The sequence below is a fragment of the Patagioenas fasciata genome, chromosome Z, assembly GCF_037038585.1.
Source record: "Patagioenas fasciata isolate bPatFas1 chromosome Z, bPatFas1.hap1, whole genome shotgun sequence".
In the NCBI taxonomy this organism is placed as follows: Eukaryota; Metazoa; Chordata; class Aves; order Columbiformes; family Columbidae; genus Patagioenas; species Patagioenas fasciata.
This window is the reverse complement of record NC_092560.1, coordinates 83,950,047-83,970,066: the sequence shown is the minus strand read 5'-3', so window position 1 is coordinate 83,970,066 and position 20,020 is coordinate 83,950,047. Positions and strand designations below refer to the sequence as shown.

The 20,020-nt window shown below is 47.9% G+C and overlaps 1 protein-coding gene across 3 annotated transcripts in view; it reads left to right on the top strand.

Annotated features, from left to right (window-relative positions):
- Positions 1-20,020, top strand: part of LOC136114724 (unconventional myosin-Vb-like) — an 85,893-nt gene that overhangs the window by 43,178 nt on the left and 22,695 nt on the right. For 2 of the 3 annotated variants that reach the window (XM_065860215.2, XM_065860216.2), the window contains exons 11-18: positions 3,451-3,532; positions 4,312-4,452; positions 7,739-7,861; positions 9,495-9,578; positions 10,712-10,861; positions 11,459-11,556; positions 14,414-14,500; positions 19,052-19,163. In XM_065860215.2, the coding sequence (XP_065716287.1) occupies positions 3,451-3,532; positions 4,312-4,452; positions 7,739-7,861; positions 9,495-9,578; positions 10,712-10,861; positions 11,459-11,556; positions 14,414-14,500; positions 19,052-19,163 (877 nt within the window). The remainder of the gene's footprint in view (positions 1-3,450; positions 3,533-4,311; positions 4,453-7,738; positions 7,862-9,494; positions 9,579-10,711; positions 10,862-11,458; positions 11,557-14,413; positions 14,501-19,051; positions 19,164-20,020) is intronic. The other variant, XM_071802548.1, reaches the window with a different exon arrangement.

The window sequence follows — 20,020 nt, the reverse complement described above, 5'->3', positions numbered from 1 at the left end:
AGAAAGCTGGACGTCCGAGTTATAAAACCAACCGCGGTCTTTCCAAAACCGGAATCAAAGGAGACTTGAGGATAACGCTCATGAAAGATTAAGCTTGAAAACCTGTTAGTGTGGAAGAAAAACCTTCCGTAGCCGCGCGTCTCCTGTGCGTCACGTCCCGCCGATGCTTTTACAGCGCCGGCGTCAGCGCGGGGTACGATGTTTGGGGTTATTTTCTCCATAGAGACCTGCAGATCCCATGGCAAGAGGTAGATTTGCAGAGATTGTCCCTATGGGTGGGATTTCTGGAGACAGGGTCCGTAATCCAGAGTACAGACATTGTGGGGTTTATCTCCTAATTCTTGACCTTCCATCCTTATTTCTCTGCTGGTTTTGGGGTGAGAGGGTGAAGCATTAAAAACCTTTCTGTATTAACGACTTGTTTTCCCTCTGCTTGCCGTGTGAAGTGGGAACACCCAGACAACCAGCAATATGCTGGACTTATTTATGAACTTTTTAATGAATATTTTAGCATTAATCCCGGTGCTACGGTGGATGTAGGAGATCCCAGTCGTGCGGCAGAACGGGGAACGGGAGCAGAGCCGAAGTGCAGCGTTCGTATCGGCTCATCAGAGCTGTCCCCAAGCCGGCTTGATGTGATGACATAGAGAATATACTTAATTTTTGCACCAGGATATAGGCGCTGAAACCAATAGAACAAAACAGCCGTCTGCGCTCCATCAATTAACAAATTGCGCTGGCAGAGTCGCTTAATTAGCAACTTGATGAAATCTTCCTTGGAGTTGATGTTGTGCAGGGCTGAGGGTTCGTAAATCACATCTGATGTCTCTCGAGCGGAAAAAGGGTTTCCCCTCCCATATCTTTTCCTCTCGTACCGCCGCTCTCGTCGTGTTTTCCGTCCCTGTTTTAATTAAGTCTTTTCTTGCCCCGTTGCTCCCGTGATGAACCTGCGGGAATGATTTCCAAGCAAATCACGTCCCTTTAGTTGCAAAGAGCTGACGACGACTCGGTGCGGTGGCCACGCAACCAAGATCAAGAAGCTCTTCACCATCGAGACTCTCGACACATATTTAACACAAATATTAATTAATCCCAGACATCGCCTTTTGTCGCTGCCGCGTCCCAACAGATGAGGTGAGGGATGAGTTAACTCTGGACGCAACACGCGCCCTGAGTCAACAGATGGGATCAGGTGTGAGTTAACTCTGGGTTCGTTCTGCGCCGTTATGTGAAGCGAATGACAGACGATCACCCCCAGGGTCCAATTCAGTTGTGAGTTTTGCTAAAAGCACTTGTAGCATCAGTAGCTATAATACGAAATGTAACCAGAAATCAACAGCAGAACTTAAAGATGGTGCTATCCTTCTATGTTCAAAAGGGAAAGAGAGAGAGTGGTGGAGAGGGAAGGAAAACTAAGGTATAAGGGAGAGAGAAAGAGATTAATCTATATATACAAAAGGAGAGACAAAGAATTGGGAGAAGAGAGAAAGGAAGAAAGAAAAGAGTGAGGGATCCAGTCCCTTACGGCCCCGCAGTGTGGATGACAGGACTTGTAGGATGTGTGGCCTCGGTGTTCCACGGCGAGGATGCCGGGGTCAGGAGCGCAGCGTCCTCCCATGGCTGGTTCAGAGTCAGGGTCCCCAGGGTGGATCAACAAGTCTGGACAAGTCCCAGGCCATGCCAAAGGGTCTCAGCTTTTCCCCTTTGTTTGCCGAGCTGGGCGTATCAGATGGGGCTATGTGCCCTCCAGCACATCCTCCATCTCTGCTTGATCAGCCGGCCTGATCTGTGGCTCCGTAGCTTGGCGTTGATATGTAGATCGCAGTTCCCCCTGCTCTCAATGTGGCTGAACTAGTTTCACAGAATCCCAGAATGTCAGGGATTGGAAGGGACCTGGAAAGCTCATCCAGTGCAATCCCCCCATGGAGCAGGAACACCCAGCTGAGGTTCCACAGGAAGGTGTCCAGGCGGGTTTGAATGGCTGCAGAGGAGGAGACTCCACAACCTCCCTGGGCAGCCTGGGCCAGGCTCTGACACCCTCACCATGAACAAGTTTCTTCTCATATTTAAGTGGAACCTTTTGTGTTCCAGTTTGCACCCATTACCCCTTGTCCTGTCACTGGTTGTCACCCAGAAGAGCCTGGCTCCATCCTCCTGACACTCACCCTTTATATATCTGTAACCATGAATGAGGTCACCCCTCAGTGTTCTCTTGTCCAGCTCCAGAGCCCCAGCTCCCTCAGCCTTTCCTCACCCGGGAGATGCTCCACTCCCTTCAGCATCTTGGTGGCTGCGCTGGACTCTCTCCAGCAGTTCCCTGTCCTTCTGGAGCTGAGGGGCCACAACTGGACACAAGATTGCAGGTGTGGTCTCCCCAGGGCAGAGCAGAGGGGCAGGAGAACCTCTCTGACCTACTGACCACCCCCTTCTAACCCACCCCAGGTACCATTGGCCTTCCTGGCCACAAGGGCCCAGTGCTGGCTCATGCTCACCCTGCTGGCCCCAGGACCCCCAGCTCCCTTTTCACTGCTCTCCAACAGCTCATTCCCCAACTTACACTGGAACCTGGGGTTGTTCCTGCCCACATTCAAGACTCTACACTTGCCCTTGTTCTATTTCATTCCATTTTCCCTGCCCAACTCTCCAGCCTGTCCAGGTCTCTGGATGGCAGCACAGCTTCCAGTGTCAGCCACTCCTCCCAGCTTCAATACTCAACAGTCGTGTTCAAGATCACAAAGCTCAATTTCTGACATGTGGAGGGAGAAGAGAGCTGGTCCTGAGTTTCTTCAGGGATTGATAAAAGCACAAAAGTGCCTTTTTTCCCCTATTTTTCCATTTTCCTTCTCCTGAGGGCTGAGGTATTTTTATGGTGAACACTTGGCGATACCTGAGGAACAGCTGCATTGCGTGGAGAACCTCCAGCTGGTCCTCAGAAAGTGCTAGAAATACTCATTTTGGGGTAAAACCAGCAAGTTTCATGTGTTTAATACTTCATACTGTTCTGCCACCTCCTCCTGTGCTTTCAGGGCTAAAATACAGAAGCTATAATGAATTTAATACCTTCTTTTTTTTCTGTGTTAAAAATACCACATCGGGTCTTTCGGGGCAGCTCCTGTTTCTCCATCACCTTTGCGGCGAATGTATTTGGATTTAATATTTTATAATATTTTTTTCCCTGAGAGAGGCCGTTACGTTTCTCATCTCGGCGCTTCCACCTGATGGGCAGGAAGTTACAGTCACACCGAATATCTCAACCATGCATAGAAGGGACATTTTGAATCCCCGGAGCCTTAGGGAGACGTTTCGTGAAATGAGGAATAAAGCATAGACTTGCGATAGAAAAGATGCAAAGAAACAGTTGAATAACCGGTGTTCCCCATCACCGTGGCTCTAAAAGTAGATTTCTCCTTGGTGATGAAGCTCAACGCTGATTTATTCATCTCTTTGCAGGTTTGAAACGTTTGAAGTGAACAGCTTCGAGCAGTTTTGCATCAACTACGCCAACGAGAAGCTCCAGCAGCAGTTCAACTCGGTAAGGTCAGCTTGGGAACCGCCAAGTACTTTGAAACCGGATCAAGCGCATCGGCGCGAACGTTTGTGGCGTATCTAACGCTGCTAGAAACGAAATTAGGGGTCGTATTTGCGCTATTCGTATCTCGCTTAGGACGTCCAACTAGCGCTTTTGAAGCTTAGAAATTCAAACTCCGAGGTGACGTTTGAAGAGGTTTTCAAAGCCATCTTTGAAGAATCATTTAATATGCTTAGAGTAGCTCTGAAATAGAGACAATTTATCCGCTTGGGCAAAGGTCTGAGATATATAAGCCACGCAAAGATGATTTTTATTAGGTTTTTTTAATAAGTATCTCCAATAGAAAGATGTTGATATCGCTTGTGGACTGATGGGTGCTCTTTGTGAAGCTCCCGGCTCGTCAACTTGCTACAGGTCCCTACTTTAATTAGCAAAACGCTAATCGAGGAAAGAGGGCAGTTTGCCCAGCCCTAGAGATATAAATATCATTGCCGCTTCAATATTTGGCTCCGGCTTAAACGTAGTGACAGCTTCAGTCATTTTCTGGTTGAAAGTCATTAAAACCTCCTATTTTTATCCCCCCCTACTTGGTTTCTTAGTGTGATGCTGCTTATTTTTCTCACTAGGAGGTAGATTTTGCTTGCATGTGAGGGCGCCAAAAGCTTCTTATGGCTTCAGGGAACGTTCTGGATGTGCCAAGGGAATATTTGGCTCCGGTGCGAACGAGGATGCGTTGGGTTCAGGTGCTGGTTGATAACTCATCTGTTTCTTTCCCCTCTCAGCACGTGTTCAAGCTGGAACAAGAAGAGTACATGAAGGAGGGAATCCCTTGGACTCTCATAGATTTCTACGATAACCAACCCTGCATAGACCTTATAGAGGCAAAACTTGGCATCTTGGACCTGCTGGATGAAGAGTGCAAGGTAAAAAGCCTTTTCACAAAGATTTTTTTGGTTTTACACAAGTTTAAAGAATGGGTTTTAACCCGTGGTAGCTTGAAGGAGGGTAAATATCTCCTTTCACATGCATCTGTCGGCATTTTATTCGCTTTCGGATCTTTCAGAACCTCCTTGGTAGATATTTGCTGCCAACTTGGGTACCTGGTGTCACCAGAGCTGGCGTTTCTGGCCTGGGTGCCCATAGGGATGGTCGTTGCTTGTGACTTTTGATTCCTTCAATCTTATCCAGGAGCTGGAGTTCCTCCCCAAAATGGCAGCGCTGGGGGCACCAGAATCACCTCAGGGCTCAAAGTGGTTGTACCAGGGGCACCAGAGTCACCTCAGGACTCAAAATGGCGGCACCAGAATCACCTCAGGGCTCAAAATGGCGGCACCAGAATCACCTCAGGGCTCAAAATGACAGCACCAGAATCACCTCAGGGCTCAAAATGGCAGCCCTGGGGGCACCAGAATCACCTCAGGACTCAAAATGACGGCATCAGAATCGCCCCAGGGCTCAAAATGGCGGCACCAGAATCACCTCAGGGCTCGAAATGGTGGCACCAGAGTCACCTCAGGGCTCGAAATGGTGGCCCCGGAGGCCCCAGAATCATCTCAGGGCTCAAAATGGCAGCCCTGGGAGCACCAGAATCACCTCAGGGCTCAAAATGGTGGCCAGAGGGGTGGTGGGATCACCTCACAAGAAAGGCCTTGAGGTGCTGGAGTGAGTTGGGAGAAGGAAACGGAGCTGGGGAAGGGGCTGGAGCACAAGTGTGATGGGAGCGGCTGAGGGACCTGGGGGGTTCAGCTGGAGAACAGGAGCTGAGGGGACACAGGGACACAAAGAAACGGCCTCAAGTTGCGCCAGGGGAGGTTGAGGTTGGATGTGGTGAACAATTTCTTCCCCAAAGGGCTGTGGGGCATTGGAACAGGCTGCCCAGGGCAGTGCTGGAGTCACCATCCCTGGAGGGGTTGGAAATACACAGAGATGAGGTTCTTAGTGACATCGGTCAGTGCCAGGGGTGGGTTAACAGTTGGAATTGATGATCTTAATGGTCTTCTCCAACCAAAATGATTCTACGATTCAGTGATCGGAGGGAAAGGTTTTGAATCCTTTTCTCAGAGCAGTGTCCCTGTTGGGATTTCAGGCTGACCTGTCCTTGTCGGGGACGGCGCCACCTGTCAAGCAGCCACTCTCCTCCAAGTGACAGGGCACAACCAGACTGTCCCAACCCACACGTCCCACCAGCTCAGCCCTCCCAGGGATACGGACACTTTGCCCTTTTCAAATCGGATCTCAAGAAGACTCCTTCAAAATGATAACGAATTAAACTTGATTTGATGACATTCAAGTAGCGTCTTAGGCAGTGCTGTCTCAGGAGGTCAGCTTGATATTCAGCATTTAGTCTCCGCTAAATTCTTCAGGCTCAAACCACCTCCTGGGGGTCGTCAAGACCATAAGGAAACAGCAACTTTGCCGTAGATCTGCCTGCTATTCCTTTTTTTTATCCATACTTCTTTTTGACCAAAAGAAAATAGAACACAAGATCTATCCCCCCACATCAAATGCCAGTTATCTGCGTATTTACCTGTCAGTAGGGAACGCCGTCATTAATCACAGGCCCTTATTACAAGCCCTGTAATCGGCTCTTTTATAATAACCTGCAAGCGTTCTCCAGCTTTATGAACATTTCGGCAAAACCTGTCAACTAAAAGCACCGCTTTATGGATGAAAACCTTCACCCCCGCGCCACTGGCAGCAGCGTTCGGCCTCTTGGGGAGAACCAACCACGGGACCACAATGGGATAATTGCGAGTGGTCTTGTTAGCACGTACGACGGTGGAAAATAAATATATACCAGGATTGAAACGGCATCGAGGGGGCTCCTGGTAACATAATGAAACATTAGCGCAAATGCAGAAGGTTTGGCGTTAATGTTCTCGCTTCGCAGTATGGAGTTTTATATTTTTAATCTTTAATGTGAGGTTGAGGAGGGGGTGGTTGGGTAAATGGTGAAGCCGTTCGGCTAACGAAGGTCACGGATCTTGAGTCTTGTCGCTGTTCAGAGAACGAGGCGGGATGGGATTGAAATGGGAATTGGCAATAAAATAGAGTCTTGAGTTGAGATTGGAGTTTTAAGGACTAAACCTGTCTCATGAAAGCAAGCGATAAAACCCCTAACTCGGAAAAAAAAAACGATGACTTTAGGATTTGGTTGAGTTTGGGGGTTTTTAAACAGCTTTGAGGTCCCACGAGTTGGAAGCTGTTGTAGAATTTTGAAGGTTGGAGGGAGCTTGTGGAGATGATTTTGTCCAGCCCCCAGTTATGTCCATGGTTTGCCCAGGAGGACTCATCATCTCCATAGGATTGTGACCTTATGTCCCTTGGCGTCCTCCAAGCGACTCTTCCCCATTTCCCGCACTGGAGCGTCACCTACCCAGATCTGGAGCTTTAGAACCTCTTGCTTTTGCTTGAACGTCAAAAGATGCCAGAAGAACAGCAAGAGTTGCTGTCCCATGGCCACAAACCAAGGCCACCACGATGGGCGTGACATTGACGTGCTCTAGCACAAACTGATGAGCCTGAAGAAGAGGGGACAGAGTCACCGTGGGGCCAACGGTGTTGGTGGGAAGTACTTTGGGCTAAGAGCAGAGCCCTTGAGGAGAACAAGACCAATGGAGAACCCATCAGGAGAGACGGGCATTGAGGAGGGTGGTTGTCCTCTGAAAATGGGATTGTTGGAAGATGGGAGGGCGTGTGGAAGACGACTTGAATGTCTGTGATGGCCTGAGGGTATGGTTGACCTTATCATGGTGGGAATGACTTTGGTGGAGCAGACAGAAGACTTTGAGATTGGAGGGAAGACATGAAGAGCTCTAAAGAGAAGGAGCCACTTGGGGTTGATCTTTTTGCAAGAGAAATTCTCGAATCACGGAACCGTTTTGGTTGGAAAAGTCCTTTTATGTGCCAAATACATTTTCTAAACCTATTTAGAAAATGCTCATTAACCTTTCTTGTGTTCTTCTGTCAAGTGCCAAGAACGTTCACGTCCGCTCCTCGCAGACCTGTTTGCCATCCCGCTTGTCTCTCTGCGTCTCCGTGCCGCTATATTGCACTAATTTAAGAAGTTTACAGTTATTTAGAAGTAGAATTGGAGGAGCTGGAATTTATTTCACAAATATTCCTGTACCCTGAACTCCAAGAAATCCCCAAAATCTCTCTATATACCCCACCACCACTTTATTTTCGCTCTGTTTTCTCCCTGTTCAGGTTCCCAAAGGCACCGACCAGAACTGGGCGCAGAAGCTCTACGACCGGCACGGCGCTTGCCAACACTTCCAGAAACCCCGCATGTCCAACACGTCCTTCATCGTCCTCCACTTCGCCGACAAGGTAAGAAAACCAAAGAAACACAATGAGAAACTAATTTATAGCACCATGAGATGCTTTTTGGTGATAGGGATGACTGGTTGACCATCATCTTGGTTGGACAATCAGAACTAGATCAGCTGGGGCGATGTCAGCCTCCAAACTCACAGAATCTCAGAATCCCAGAATGTCAGGGGTTGGAAGGGACCTGGAAAGCTCATCCAGTGCAATCCCCCCATGGAGCAGGAACACCCAGCTGAGGTTCCACAGGAAGGGGTCCAGGCGGGTTTGAATGTCTGCAGAGAAGGAGACTCCACAGCCTCCCTGGGCAGCCTGGGCCAGGCTCTGGTACCCTCACTGAGAAGAAGTTTCTTCTCATATCTAAATGGAACCTCCTGTGTTCCAGTTTGAACCCATTGCCCCTTGTCTCATCACTGGTTGTCACTGAGAAGAGCCTGGCTCCATCCTCCTGACACTCCCCCTTTATATATCTGTAAACATGAAGGAGGTCAGCCCTCAGTCTCCACTTGTCCAGCTCCAGAGCCCCAGCTCCCTCAGCCTTTCCTCACCCGGGAGATGCTCCACTCCCTTCAGCATCTTGGTGGCTGCGCTGGACTCTCTGCAGCAGTTCCCTGTCCTTCCGGAACTGAGGGGCCACAACTGGACACAAGATTCCAGGTGTGGTCTCCCCAGGGCAGAGCAGAGGGGCAGGAGAACCTCTCTGACCTACTGACCACCCCCTTCTAACCCACCCCAGGTACCATTGGCTTCCTGGCCACAAGGGCCCAGTGCTGGCTCATGCTCACCCTGCTGGCCCCAGGACCCCAGCTCCCTTTTCACTGCTCTCCAACAGCTCATTCCCCAACTTACACTGGAACCTGGGGTTGTTCCTGCCCAAATTCAAGACTCTATACTTGCCCTTGTTCTATTCCATTCCATTTTCCCACCCAACTCTCCAGCCTGTCCAGGTCTCTGATGGCAGCACAGCCTCTGGGGTGTCAGCCACTCCTCCCAGCTTGGTGTCACCAGCAAACTTGCTGACAGTCACTCTGTTCCCTCATCCAAATCATTGATGAATATATTGAACAATAGCGGCCCCAGCACTGCCCCCTGAGGCACTGCACTGGATCCAGGCCTCAACTGGACTCTGCCCCATTGCCCACGACTCTCTGGCTTCTTCCCTTCAGCCAGTTCACACTCCACCTCACTACCCGGTCGTCCAGACCGCACTCCCTCAGTTTGGCTTTTTGAGCTAAGCTTAAAGTAGGGGAGAGGGAAGTCCTTATTCTCAAGGATATATTCCAAAATATATTGGAAAGAGAATGATTGTAGAAGAGCAGGAGCTGCAAGTGTTGGAATGATGGAGGACAATGTGAGAGGTGATGCTGGAGATGCCAACTGGGGATTCTAAATGTGTCTGGTGCTGTAGGACCCGTATTAATTGAAATCCTGACACGACGCATTTCATAGCAAAATTTAATATTCACCTTTCCTTAAACACGTTATTTTGTGCATGTATCCCACCCAAATTTGTTCCTCGTTCCGCTTCTTCCCCCCGCTTTGGTGTCTCAGGTGAGGGTAGGGGAGCGATGGGACAAAACCCCTTATCCCTGTGTGGTTGGATTTAATCTGAGCTTCTTCATTTGGTTCGTCCCAGGTGGAATATCAAAGCGAGGGATTCCTGGAAAAAAACAGGGACACGGTGTACGAGGAACAGATCAACATCCTCAAAGCCAGCAAGGTAAACGCAGCGAATCGGGAGATAATCGAGTTAAAATGAAGAATATAAACCACTGGAAATCTGGCATGAGCTTAGAAACATTCCAGCTTCTACTAGAGCTATTTTACACCATTTCCAATCCATAATCTTAACAAATGAACACATATTGGCGATCACTCTTGCTCCCGTATTACCCGATTTTACGCCGTGTACCTTGTCTCTCCCAAATATTGTAAAAACAACTTGCTGCTCGGGAGCTTTTTGGGCTTTAAACAAGGTTTTTCTGCTTCAGGACTAATAGAGTCTTTAAAACCACACCAGAATTTCCTCCCCGCATCCTCGACTCTTTCATTATCAATTAATTACGTTGAGACTTTAATTATTTAGCCAGTCCTGAAGTTGCTGCGGAATTGGCGGCGTCTGATGGGGGTTTCTGTTTGATTTCTACCTGGAGGTGCAGAGCGGAGCTGTGATTCATTCCTTAAAATAAATTAAAAGCATGCCGAAATGGGTTTATTAACAGCATCTCCTCTTCTTTCTATCATATATAAGGGCCATATCAGAGCGGGCTGTGGTTTAATAGCAAAGAAACCAAACCTTGCTCCTTGCGACTCGCTTGCTTGGCCTAAACCGGGTTTATTTGACCTGTAAACTAAGCGGACGCTCCTCGGAATTGGGCGTTAGGGCCTTGTGATGGCTCCATAGGTGACACCAAAATGTGGATTTGTGACCTAGATGAGCAAAAACTTGGGAGTTGATGTTGTTTGAATTAAGAGGAGCAATTTGAACGCCGATTGAAAGCGTATGGACGTGCTGTTAAATACTATATCCCGGTTCTTTATAATGATTATTACGATTAATGCACCAGTGGTTTTGACCCTGCCGGTTGGGCAGGAGGAATCTGTCCTTCCCTCTTATCCATAGAATAGATCCTGGGCTTCTACGTGGTCCTGGTTTTTCAAGGTTTGATGAACTAGAAAACCCAACGGTGAATGGTCCTGCTGATGTGGTTACGTAGGCAACGCTTCTTGCTTTTGCTTTATTGCCTTTTTGACACTTCCTGCTTAAAATGGGGAGAAAAAGCCACCAGAGCAACGCGACTCGGGTGGGTTGGCTAAACAAAGAGCTGCTCAGGCGTTGGTTTTTGGTTTCAGTATCAAATGGTCGCCGACTTATTCCAAGATGAGAAGGACGCTGCATCCACCACTTCCATGGCAAAGGGAACAGCCAAAATCAGCGTCCGTTCTGCCAGGCCCGCGATCAAAACTGCCAACAAGGAGCACAAGAAAACGGTGGGACACCAGGTAACGTATGATATGAGCGGATCAGTTGGGGAACAGGATGGGTAAATCCAGATGTTTTTACAGTTCAGATCTCGTTTCTTCAGCTTGAAGCACAGGTTGGGGGGTAAAAGTGAAGCAGACCTTCCCATGACCTTTGAGGATGGGAACAGTTTGGCCATTGCATTTCAACTGATGAAAGCCCTGAGCAAACACTTAGTGCTCTTGTACCTCGTTGACCTGAAAGCCCTGAACCCACCATTGTCTTCTCTGAGTTGCTTCCGCAAATAACAAGCGATAGGACGAGAAGAAACGGCCTCAAGTTGCGCCAAGGGAGGTTGAGGTTGGATCTTGGGAACCCCACCATCCCTGGAGGGGTTGAAAATACGCACAGACGAGGTTCTCAGGGACATGGGGTAGTGCCGGGGTGGGTTAATGGTTGAACTCGATGATCTTGAGGGTCTTTTCCAACCAAAACGATTCAACGATCGATGTGCTGGGCTGACGGGGAGGTTGACGCCGTGTCGCATCGAGACGTTGGCACCGCAGGCGGCTTCTTGCCCTTCCAGCCAACTTGGGGTGTGTTGACCCATCACCTCCATCTCTCCTTTTGTCTTTCAGTTCCGCAACTCGTTGCATTTGCTCATGGAGACTCTGAACGCCACCACCCCGCACTACGTGCGCTGCATCAAGCCCAACGACGAGAAGCTCCCCTTTAAGTAAGTGTCATTTTGGCTGACTAAATGTATTCAGTGTTACAACCGGAGTGTGCTTTGGGCTTTTCCTCTTGCTCCAAGAGATTGTGATGCTGTTTCCGTAACCGGAAGGTTCCTCGTAGTTTGCTGGAGTTGCTTCTCTTGGGTTTAATAACGTGGGTTTTGTGTCTGTGAAATGAAGATTAACGCAGGTCGTAGTAATCCATAGATACTCAGCTAATACTGAGCATCCTTGCTTTGCGCAGTTTCATCTTAGAGTTGCTTTGATTTAAATGGTTTATAGCAGAGTGAAAAGTAGCAGAGAAGGAAATGAAAACCCAAAATGTCGTGGTGCTTCCAAAATAAATGTGGGAAAAGTAAAGATGTGACTTGTAGCAACTTTCCAGGTGAGCGAACGGCTGAAGGGAAAAACCAGTTTGGATCTTCCTCTAGTTTAGAGGCGTATCGTAGGTTTTAAACTGTAGCTGTTACCCTTGTTTAACCTCTTAGACAAGGTATTTTTATCCAATTTTGTTCTTCTTAAGTTCAAAAATGCTTAGCTCTTAATATGCCTTTAACATCCCAATTCAATTCTTCACGTGACGCTCAAGTTCCAGTGAATATCGTGCAATAATTAGCTAAACGAACTCATTTGTACTTCTGGGTGGCACCTACCAGGAGGATAATTATGCTTGTGTCACAGTCTGAGCGACGCTTCCCATCTGGCGAACGTCAGAGTTGTCAACCTATGGATTTTGGGAAACCAAAATAGGCACAAGAATGATGTAGGTGTAGGATGTTGGACTAGAGTCTTTCCAAGGTTTCTTGCTCCCTGAATTACTCTCATTCCTACTTTCAATCTTGGTGCAAATGTAAGGACTTTTTCTTTGGAAGGTGAGGAACGTCAGAACTTCCAGCCTGGAGGAAATGTTGGCACCACGCCGTTAAATTTGCTGCATCTGAGCTTGATCCCTGATGGAGAAGACTTCAAAGAGAGAGGAATGCCCAACTTAGGCCTATACCTTTGACAATTTTCCTTCCAAATTCTGTTTCAGGCAGGGTTTGTGATCTTTTACTTGCATTTCCAGGCAAAAAACAACCTACCAGGTGCTTCTGACTGTGTATTTACCCCACTTTTAAGCTCATTATTTCAGCCTCAACCTGTAGCTGGAATTATTGCTGGAGACAATCCTGGCTTTCCAATTGCAGGAAGTTCCCCTCGTGTACAACGTACGTTGCCCTGGGATCTTCCAGGACTGAAGCTTCCCCTTCCTTTTGTTGTGGAAATCTAATACAGCTACGGACATCGCTACCTGAAAGGAGGTTGTAGCATGGAGGCTGTTGGTCTCTTCCCCCAAATACCAAGTGACAGGACAAGAGGAAACGGCCTCAAGTTGCGCCAGGGGAGGTTGAGGTTGGATCTGGGGAACAATTTCTTCCCCAAAGGGCTGTGGGCAATTGGAACAGGCTGCCCACGGAAGTGGCGGAGTCACCATCCCTGAAAGGATTGAAAAGGCGTTTAGATGAGGTTCTTAGCGACATGGTTTAGTGCTAGACTTAGGTTATGGTTGGACTTGATGATCCTGAGGGTCTCTTCCAACCGGAATGATTCTATGATCTGCTGACATCAACGTTAATGGACTTCAGGATCTATCGATGGCAACGTTAACGGACTTCAGGATCTACGGATGCCAACGTTAACGGACTTCTAAGATCTATTGACATCAACGTTGGTGGACTTCAAGATCTACGGACATCAACATTAACGGACTTCAGGATCTACAGACGCCAGCGTTAACGGACTCCAAGATCTACAGACATCAACACTGATGGACTTCAAGAACTACAGACACCGGCGTTAGTGGACTTAAAGATCTACGGACATCAATGTTAACGGACTTAAAGATTTACGGACATCAGCGTTGATGGACTCCTAAGATCTACGGACATCAGCTTTGACAAGACTCCAAGATCTACGGACGTCAGCTTTGACAGACTCCATGATCTACGGACATCAACGTTGACGGACTTCTAAGATCTACGGACATCAACGTTGACGGACTTCTAAGATCTACGGACATCAACGTTGACAGACTTCAAAGATCTACGGACATCAGTGTTGACGAACTCCAAAATCTACGGACACCAACGTTAACAGACTTCAAGATCTACAGACGCCAACATTCATGGACTTCAGGATCTATTGACATCAGCATTGATGGACTTCAAGAACTACAGACACCAGCGTTAGTGGACTTAAAGATCTACGGACATCAGCGTTGACGGACTTCTAAGATCTACGGACACCAACGTTGATGGACTCCTAAGATCTACAGACATCAACGTTGACAGACTCCCAAGATCTACGGACACCAACGTTAACGGACTCCAAGATCTACAGACGCCAGCGTTAATGGACTTCAAGATCTATTGACATCAACCTTGACGGACTCCTAAGAGCTACGGACATCAACCTTGACGGACTCCTAAGAGCTACGGACCTCAACCTTGACGGACTCCTAAGAGCTACGGACCTCAACCTTGACGGACTCCTAAGAGCTACGGACCTCAGCCTTGACAGACTCCTAAAATCTACAGACCTCAACCTTGATGGACTCCTAAAATCTATGGACAGCAACGTTGACGGACATCAACATCTTTTGAGTCCAAGCTTCATCCAGCAACCTTGTCCATTGTCCAATGTCTCATGCTGGAGAGCTGGGACCTCTTTGTACGTTTGGTGTTGGGATGGAAGGAGGTAAAAGTGATTCAAAAGTGGGATCATGCCAGAACGCCACTGTAAATGTTCTCATGGATGCTTTAGGTGGACGATGTGGGTTCCTCCTCTCTGTGTTAATCTTTGTCTTAAATCCGATCGCAGGTTCGATCCCAAGAGAGCGGTGCAGCAGCTGAGAGCTTGTGGAGTGCTGGAGACCATCCGCATCAGCGCCGCCGGCTTCCCCTCCAGGTACCGCGCTGCGAATTTGCTGTGGCCTTAGATATATATGTTAGAAAAGATAATATAGATATATAATCGAGTATTTTGCCGCCCCCACGTTGGCTCCTGGCTTCCTAAAATTTAAGAGCTTCGTTATCAAGATAACGAAGGCCGCTGGAGGGCGCGTTGTGTCACGGCCGGCGTTTCAGCTGCTGCTTTTCAGTTCATTTCCCTTAGCTTTGTGTTAATGTCAGCATGGCCATCAGGCTTTTTGTAGGAGCTGCAAGGAGCCTCGGAGAAAACCAAGACAAATATATTCATCAAAGATTTGGATGAGGGAATAGGGTGACTGTCAGCAAGTTTGCTGGTGACGCCAAGCTCGGAGGAGTGGCTGACACGCCAGAGGCTGTGCTGCCATCAGAGACCTGGACAGGCTGGAGAGTTGGGCGGGGAAAATGGAATGAAATAGAACAAGGGCAAGTGTAGAGTCTGGAATCTGGGCAGGAACAACCCCAGGTTCCAGTGTAAGTTGGGGAATGAGCTGTTGGAGAGCAGTGAAAAGGGAGCTGGGGGTCCTGGGGCCAGCAGGGTGAGCATGAGCCAGCACTGGGCCCTTGTGGCCAGGAAGGCCAATGGTACCTGGGGTGGGTTAGAAGGGGGTGGTCAGTAGGTCAGAGAGGTTCTCCTGCCCCTCTGCTCTGCCCTGGGGAGACCACACCTGGAATCTTGTGTCCAGTTGTGGCCCCTCAGTTCCAGAAGGACAGGGAACTGCTGCAGAGAGTCCAGCGCAGCCACCAAGATGCTGAAGGGAGTGGAGCATCTCCCGGGTGAGGAAAGGCTGAGGGAGCTGGGGCTCTGGAGCTGGACAAGAGGAGACTGAGGGGTGACTATTAATGATGATCAATATGGAAAGGGGCAATGTCAGGAGGATGGAGCCAGGCTCTTCTCAGTGACAACCAGTGATAGGACAAGGGGTAATGGGTTCAAACTGGAACACAAGAGGTTCCACTTAAATATGAGAAGAAACTTCTTCCTGGTGAGGGTGTCAGAGCCTGGCCCAGGCTGCCCAGGGAGGCTGTGGAGTCTCCTTCTCTGCAGACATTCAAACCCGCCTGGACACCTTCCTGTGGAACCTCAGCTGGGTGTTCCTGCTCCATGGGGGGATTGCACTGGATGAGCTTTCCAGGTCCCTTCAACCCCTGACATTCTGGGATTCTGTGATACATGATCTGTAAGGCAGGAGGGGAAATTAAAAACCAGCCCATGGGTCGATGTCTAATCAGGATTTGGGGAGGGAAGAAACCACTGAATACCCACCAAGTTATATTAACGGCAAATAATCGACTGCCGCGAAGAGCGTTCCATCCTGAAAAATCTCAAAAAGCGACGCGACAAGCTCCTTTTTTCCCCAAAAATGAGGGATACATTTGAACCACTTAATATAATACCAGAAAACTTGATCTTTGGGAGTTTTATCTTCATTTGTGTGAAGATATCTCAGTATTTACATCTCTTTTCCAACATGCCGTCCCAAGCGCTCTCTGGATAAAGCCACATTTGGTTGGTATTTCCCCCTTTTTCATCATCATCACTTTATGGCTTGAAGAATTCAATGTTTTAAGGCTTTGATAATTATTTTACCATTGCTGTCAGAAAAATATTAAGTTTTAATACATTATTTTAATGCTCTATGTATGACACGATATATTCTCGCCTTGAGATGAAGCGCTGCCCATTTTGGGTCCATCTGCCTTTATTTTCTCATTTCCACGGTCCTCTGCGTGAGTAAATTTCAAATTAAATGATCTATTTTCAACGTTACGCAGCAATTAAGAAATAGATTGATTAGCATGTGTTTAAATGACTGATGAATGGACCATCTGAAATGCGTAGATAGTAAATTTATCATCGACGTCTCCGTTAGAAAGCACGGAGGATGCTATAAAACCATTAATCTCTGTAGAAATTGGCCACGTAACGATGAGTCCGTAGCAAATTAATTAGCGCAGATCTCCGTTAAAAGAATTTCACGCCAAATCTTGGCTTAAATATTTAATACACCTGCCCCACAAAGAGGCTTTGGTTCCTATAGAAAGATCCATATAGTCCAGCTCTTCACTGCTTAAAATATTGATCCTTTCAGGGTATGATACCACTTGGAGTTTTGGGTAATGCGTCCAAATCTTGGGTTTTAAACCATAAATAGAAGGTTTAATTTCGGGAATGTCTTATGGCTTCTTCCCTCCATCTATTTCTTGTACATGACAGAGAAATGGGGGGTTGAGCAAGTCACTAAGCTCTTGAGCATCTTAGGCTCAAGCCTAAGAAGGGTTTTTGCTACAGATTAAAGTTGGTTTTCTTTGTCCTTCCATTCCTTTTATTGCCTTTAGTGAGCTGCGCTGATTTCAGACTAAAATTACGACCTTTGAGGTCGGTTGTGCTTGATCTCAGCTTTCCAATTTCATTTAATACCCATCAAGTTGAACTGAGGTATCATCTTTAATTGTTCCTTTCTCATGGGGGGGATCTTGTAATGGCATCTCCAACCCAACCCGACGCAGCTAATTAAATGAAACCGGTGAAACTCCTGATGAACCAGCTGAGCCCCATCCTTGCAGGGCTTTTATCTTGATATTCCGGGGATGATAATCCGAGCGGTTGTGATCTCAGGGCTGTCACCTCCTGTTAAATCAGCGCGAGCGGCCGCGGCGAAACGATGTCGTGTCGTTAGGCACGGGCCTGAATGGAAATGGTGATTTATGATTGATTTTGAAGGCATTTCTGCAGGTATCTGGCTCTTCATCTGGGGAATCTCCCCAGGAAAATGATGGATTTGGGTGTTTTCCACCCAGCTCTTGCTTACACGTTGCCGCATCACCATCCGCTCTTTGCCGAGGAGCCCATGGGATAATTTCTTCCTCCAAAAAGCTGCGGTTAATTAATATCAACTCCTAAATGGACTCTGAGAATGTTCTCACCTTCTCTTTTCTCCTCTCCAAGCAATCCATGGCTTAAATAAGACCCGAAGCAGGCGGGAGGTCCCAAGCGCCGCAGGCTCCGTCGTTCTGTCGCTTTTGATTTAGAGGCGCGTGAAGCCTCAAACGTGCTTCAAATGGAAACAGGTTTGCTCTGCACAAAGCGAAAGGATCAAAGCGCAAGACGGGAAGTGTAATTCGCAAACGGAGGCGTTGAGAAAGCAAGTTTAAGCTTAAGCCCGACATAACGCAAACCCATCGTTTGGTGTGATCTTTGCGTTCGCTTTTCACAGAATCCCAGAATGTCAGGGATTGAAGGGACCTGGAAAGCTCATCCAGTGCAATCCCCCCATGGAGCAGGAACACCCAGCTGAGGTTCCACAGGAAGGGGTCCAGGCGGGTTTGAATGTCTGCAGAGAAGGAGACTCCACAACCTCCCTGGGCAGCCTGGGCCAGGCTCTGACACCCTCACCATCAAGAAGTTTCTTCTCAAATTAAGTGGAACCTCCTGTGTTCCAGTTTGTACCCATTACCCCTTGTCCTAGCATTGGTTGTCACCCAGAAGAGCCTGGCTCCGTCCTCCTGACACTCACCTTTCATATATCTGTAACCATGAATGAGGTCACCCCTCAGTTTCCTCTTGCCCAGCTCCAGAGCCCCAGCTCCCTCAGCCTTTCCTCACCCGGGAGATGCTCCACTCCCTTCAGCATCTTGGTGCCTGCGCTGGACTCTCTCCAGCAGTTCCCTGTCCTTCTGGAGCTGAGGGGCCACAACTGGACACAAGATTCCAGGTGTGGTCTCCCCAGGGCAGAGCAGAGGGGCAGGAGAACCTCTCTGACCTACTGACCACCCCCTTCTAACCCACCCCAGGTACCATTGGCCTTCCTGGCCACAAGGGCCCAGTGCTGGCTCATGCTCACCCTGCTGGCCCCAGGACCCCCAGCTCCCTTTTCACTGCTCTCCAACAGCTCATTCCCCAACTTACACTGGAACCTGGGGTTGTTCCTGCCCAGATTCCAGACTCTACACTTGCCCTTGTTCTATTTCATTACATTTTTCCCACCCAACTCTCCAGCCTGTCCAGGTCTCTGGATGGCAGCACAGCTTCCAGTGTCACCACTCCTCCCAGCTTGGTGTCACCAGCAAACTTGCTGACAGTCACTCTGTTCCCTCATCCAAATCACTGATGAATATATTGAATAATCCCGGCCCCAGCACTGCCCCCTGAGGCCCTGCACTGGATCCAGGCCTCAACTGGACTCTGCCCCATTGCCCACGACTCTCTGGCTTCTTCCCTTCAGCCAGTTCGCAGTGCTGTAACTCACCCCAGAGAGGGCTCCGCATAGCGCATATCTTATTTTTATTAGTGATAATCTGATATTTTTGATCATTTGAGGGTGGGAGTAGCATTCACTGTCCATCCGCACGACGATCTTGTGTAGATAGGGATTAAAATTCACTATTATTTGAAGCGACGCGAAACTTGCACATTTTGAAATAAGTGTTATATTGCTGATATACCCACCTCATCGATGACTCCAAATGCTTTATGTTAAAGAAATACCGCCCAGCGCGCAGATTGATCCTCTGTATGCTTCGCTTTCAGGTGGTCCTACCACGACTTTTTCAATAGGTACCGCGTTCTGATGAAGAAGAGGGACCTCTCGAAGCACGACAAGAAGCAGATCTGCCAGACCCTGTTGGAAGATCTCATTCAGGTGAGCCGGGACCAAACCTTTGGCGACGGTTTTTGAAAGCACGAAAACTCCTGGTTTTGATATGAATCAAATTCCTGCTTCACCCGCTGCTCATTTAGGTGCTTATTGCAGTTTATTTCCCCTCCGAGATAGCGAGAACAAACTTGACGTGGAATCTCTCAATTGCTGAATGTGTTGTTTTAATACTGGTGAAGTCTGGAGGGTTTTATCACATAAAAAATGGGTCGTCTCCAAAAAACTCATCCCCTCCAACCCTTCTGGATTTTGGCTGGAACGTATTTGAGAGATCCAGCTTTGTATGCTGTGTTCAACACCGTGAACCTTAATCAAAGTCAATTCTTTCACCCCGTCATTAAATATCTCATTACACAAATGAGAAAAACACTATAATTTCTGTATATTGATGTATGGGAGACTTTTAATGGCCACTAATATGTAGAAAAAGCACTTTTCTCCCTTATATATAAGCAAATAAGAATTGTCGCACCCCGTACCAAAACCATAGACTCCTGTGCGTTATTTTTAAGTCACAAATGTGCACGCAAACGTTTCTTCTTGGCTATTGCGGAGCCCAGAACTTGCACGCCATCTTAAGCCAGGCTTTAATTTTTGATCCTTGTTTTCCTCGTAGGATTTTGAGGAGTTGGGTTCTTTACTCAATTGGGTTTTTTACTCCTTACGTACCGAGCGTTTGTCTCGGCTACAGAGCCGTTTGTAGTGTGGTATAGTAGGGTAATATCCTCATCGCGCAATTAACGTGAGCTGATAAACTTGATCCAAAGAGGGGTTTTGATCTGTAGCTACTGAGCAACATAGACTGAAACAAACCAAAAGAATGTTCAACTGAATTAAATGTA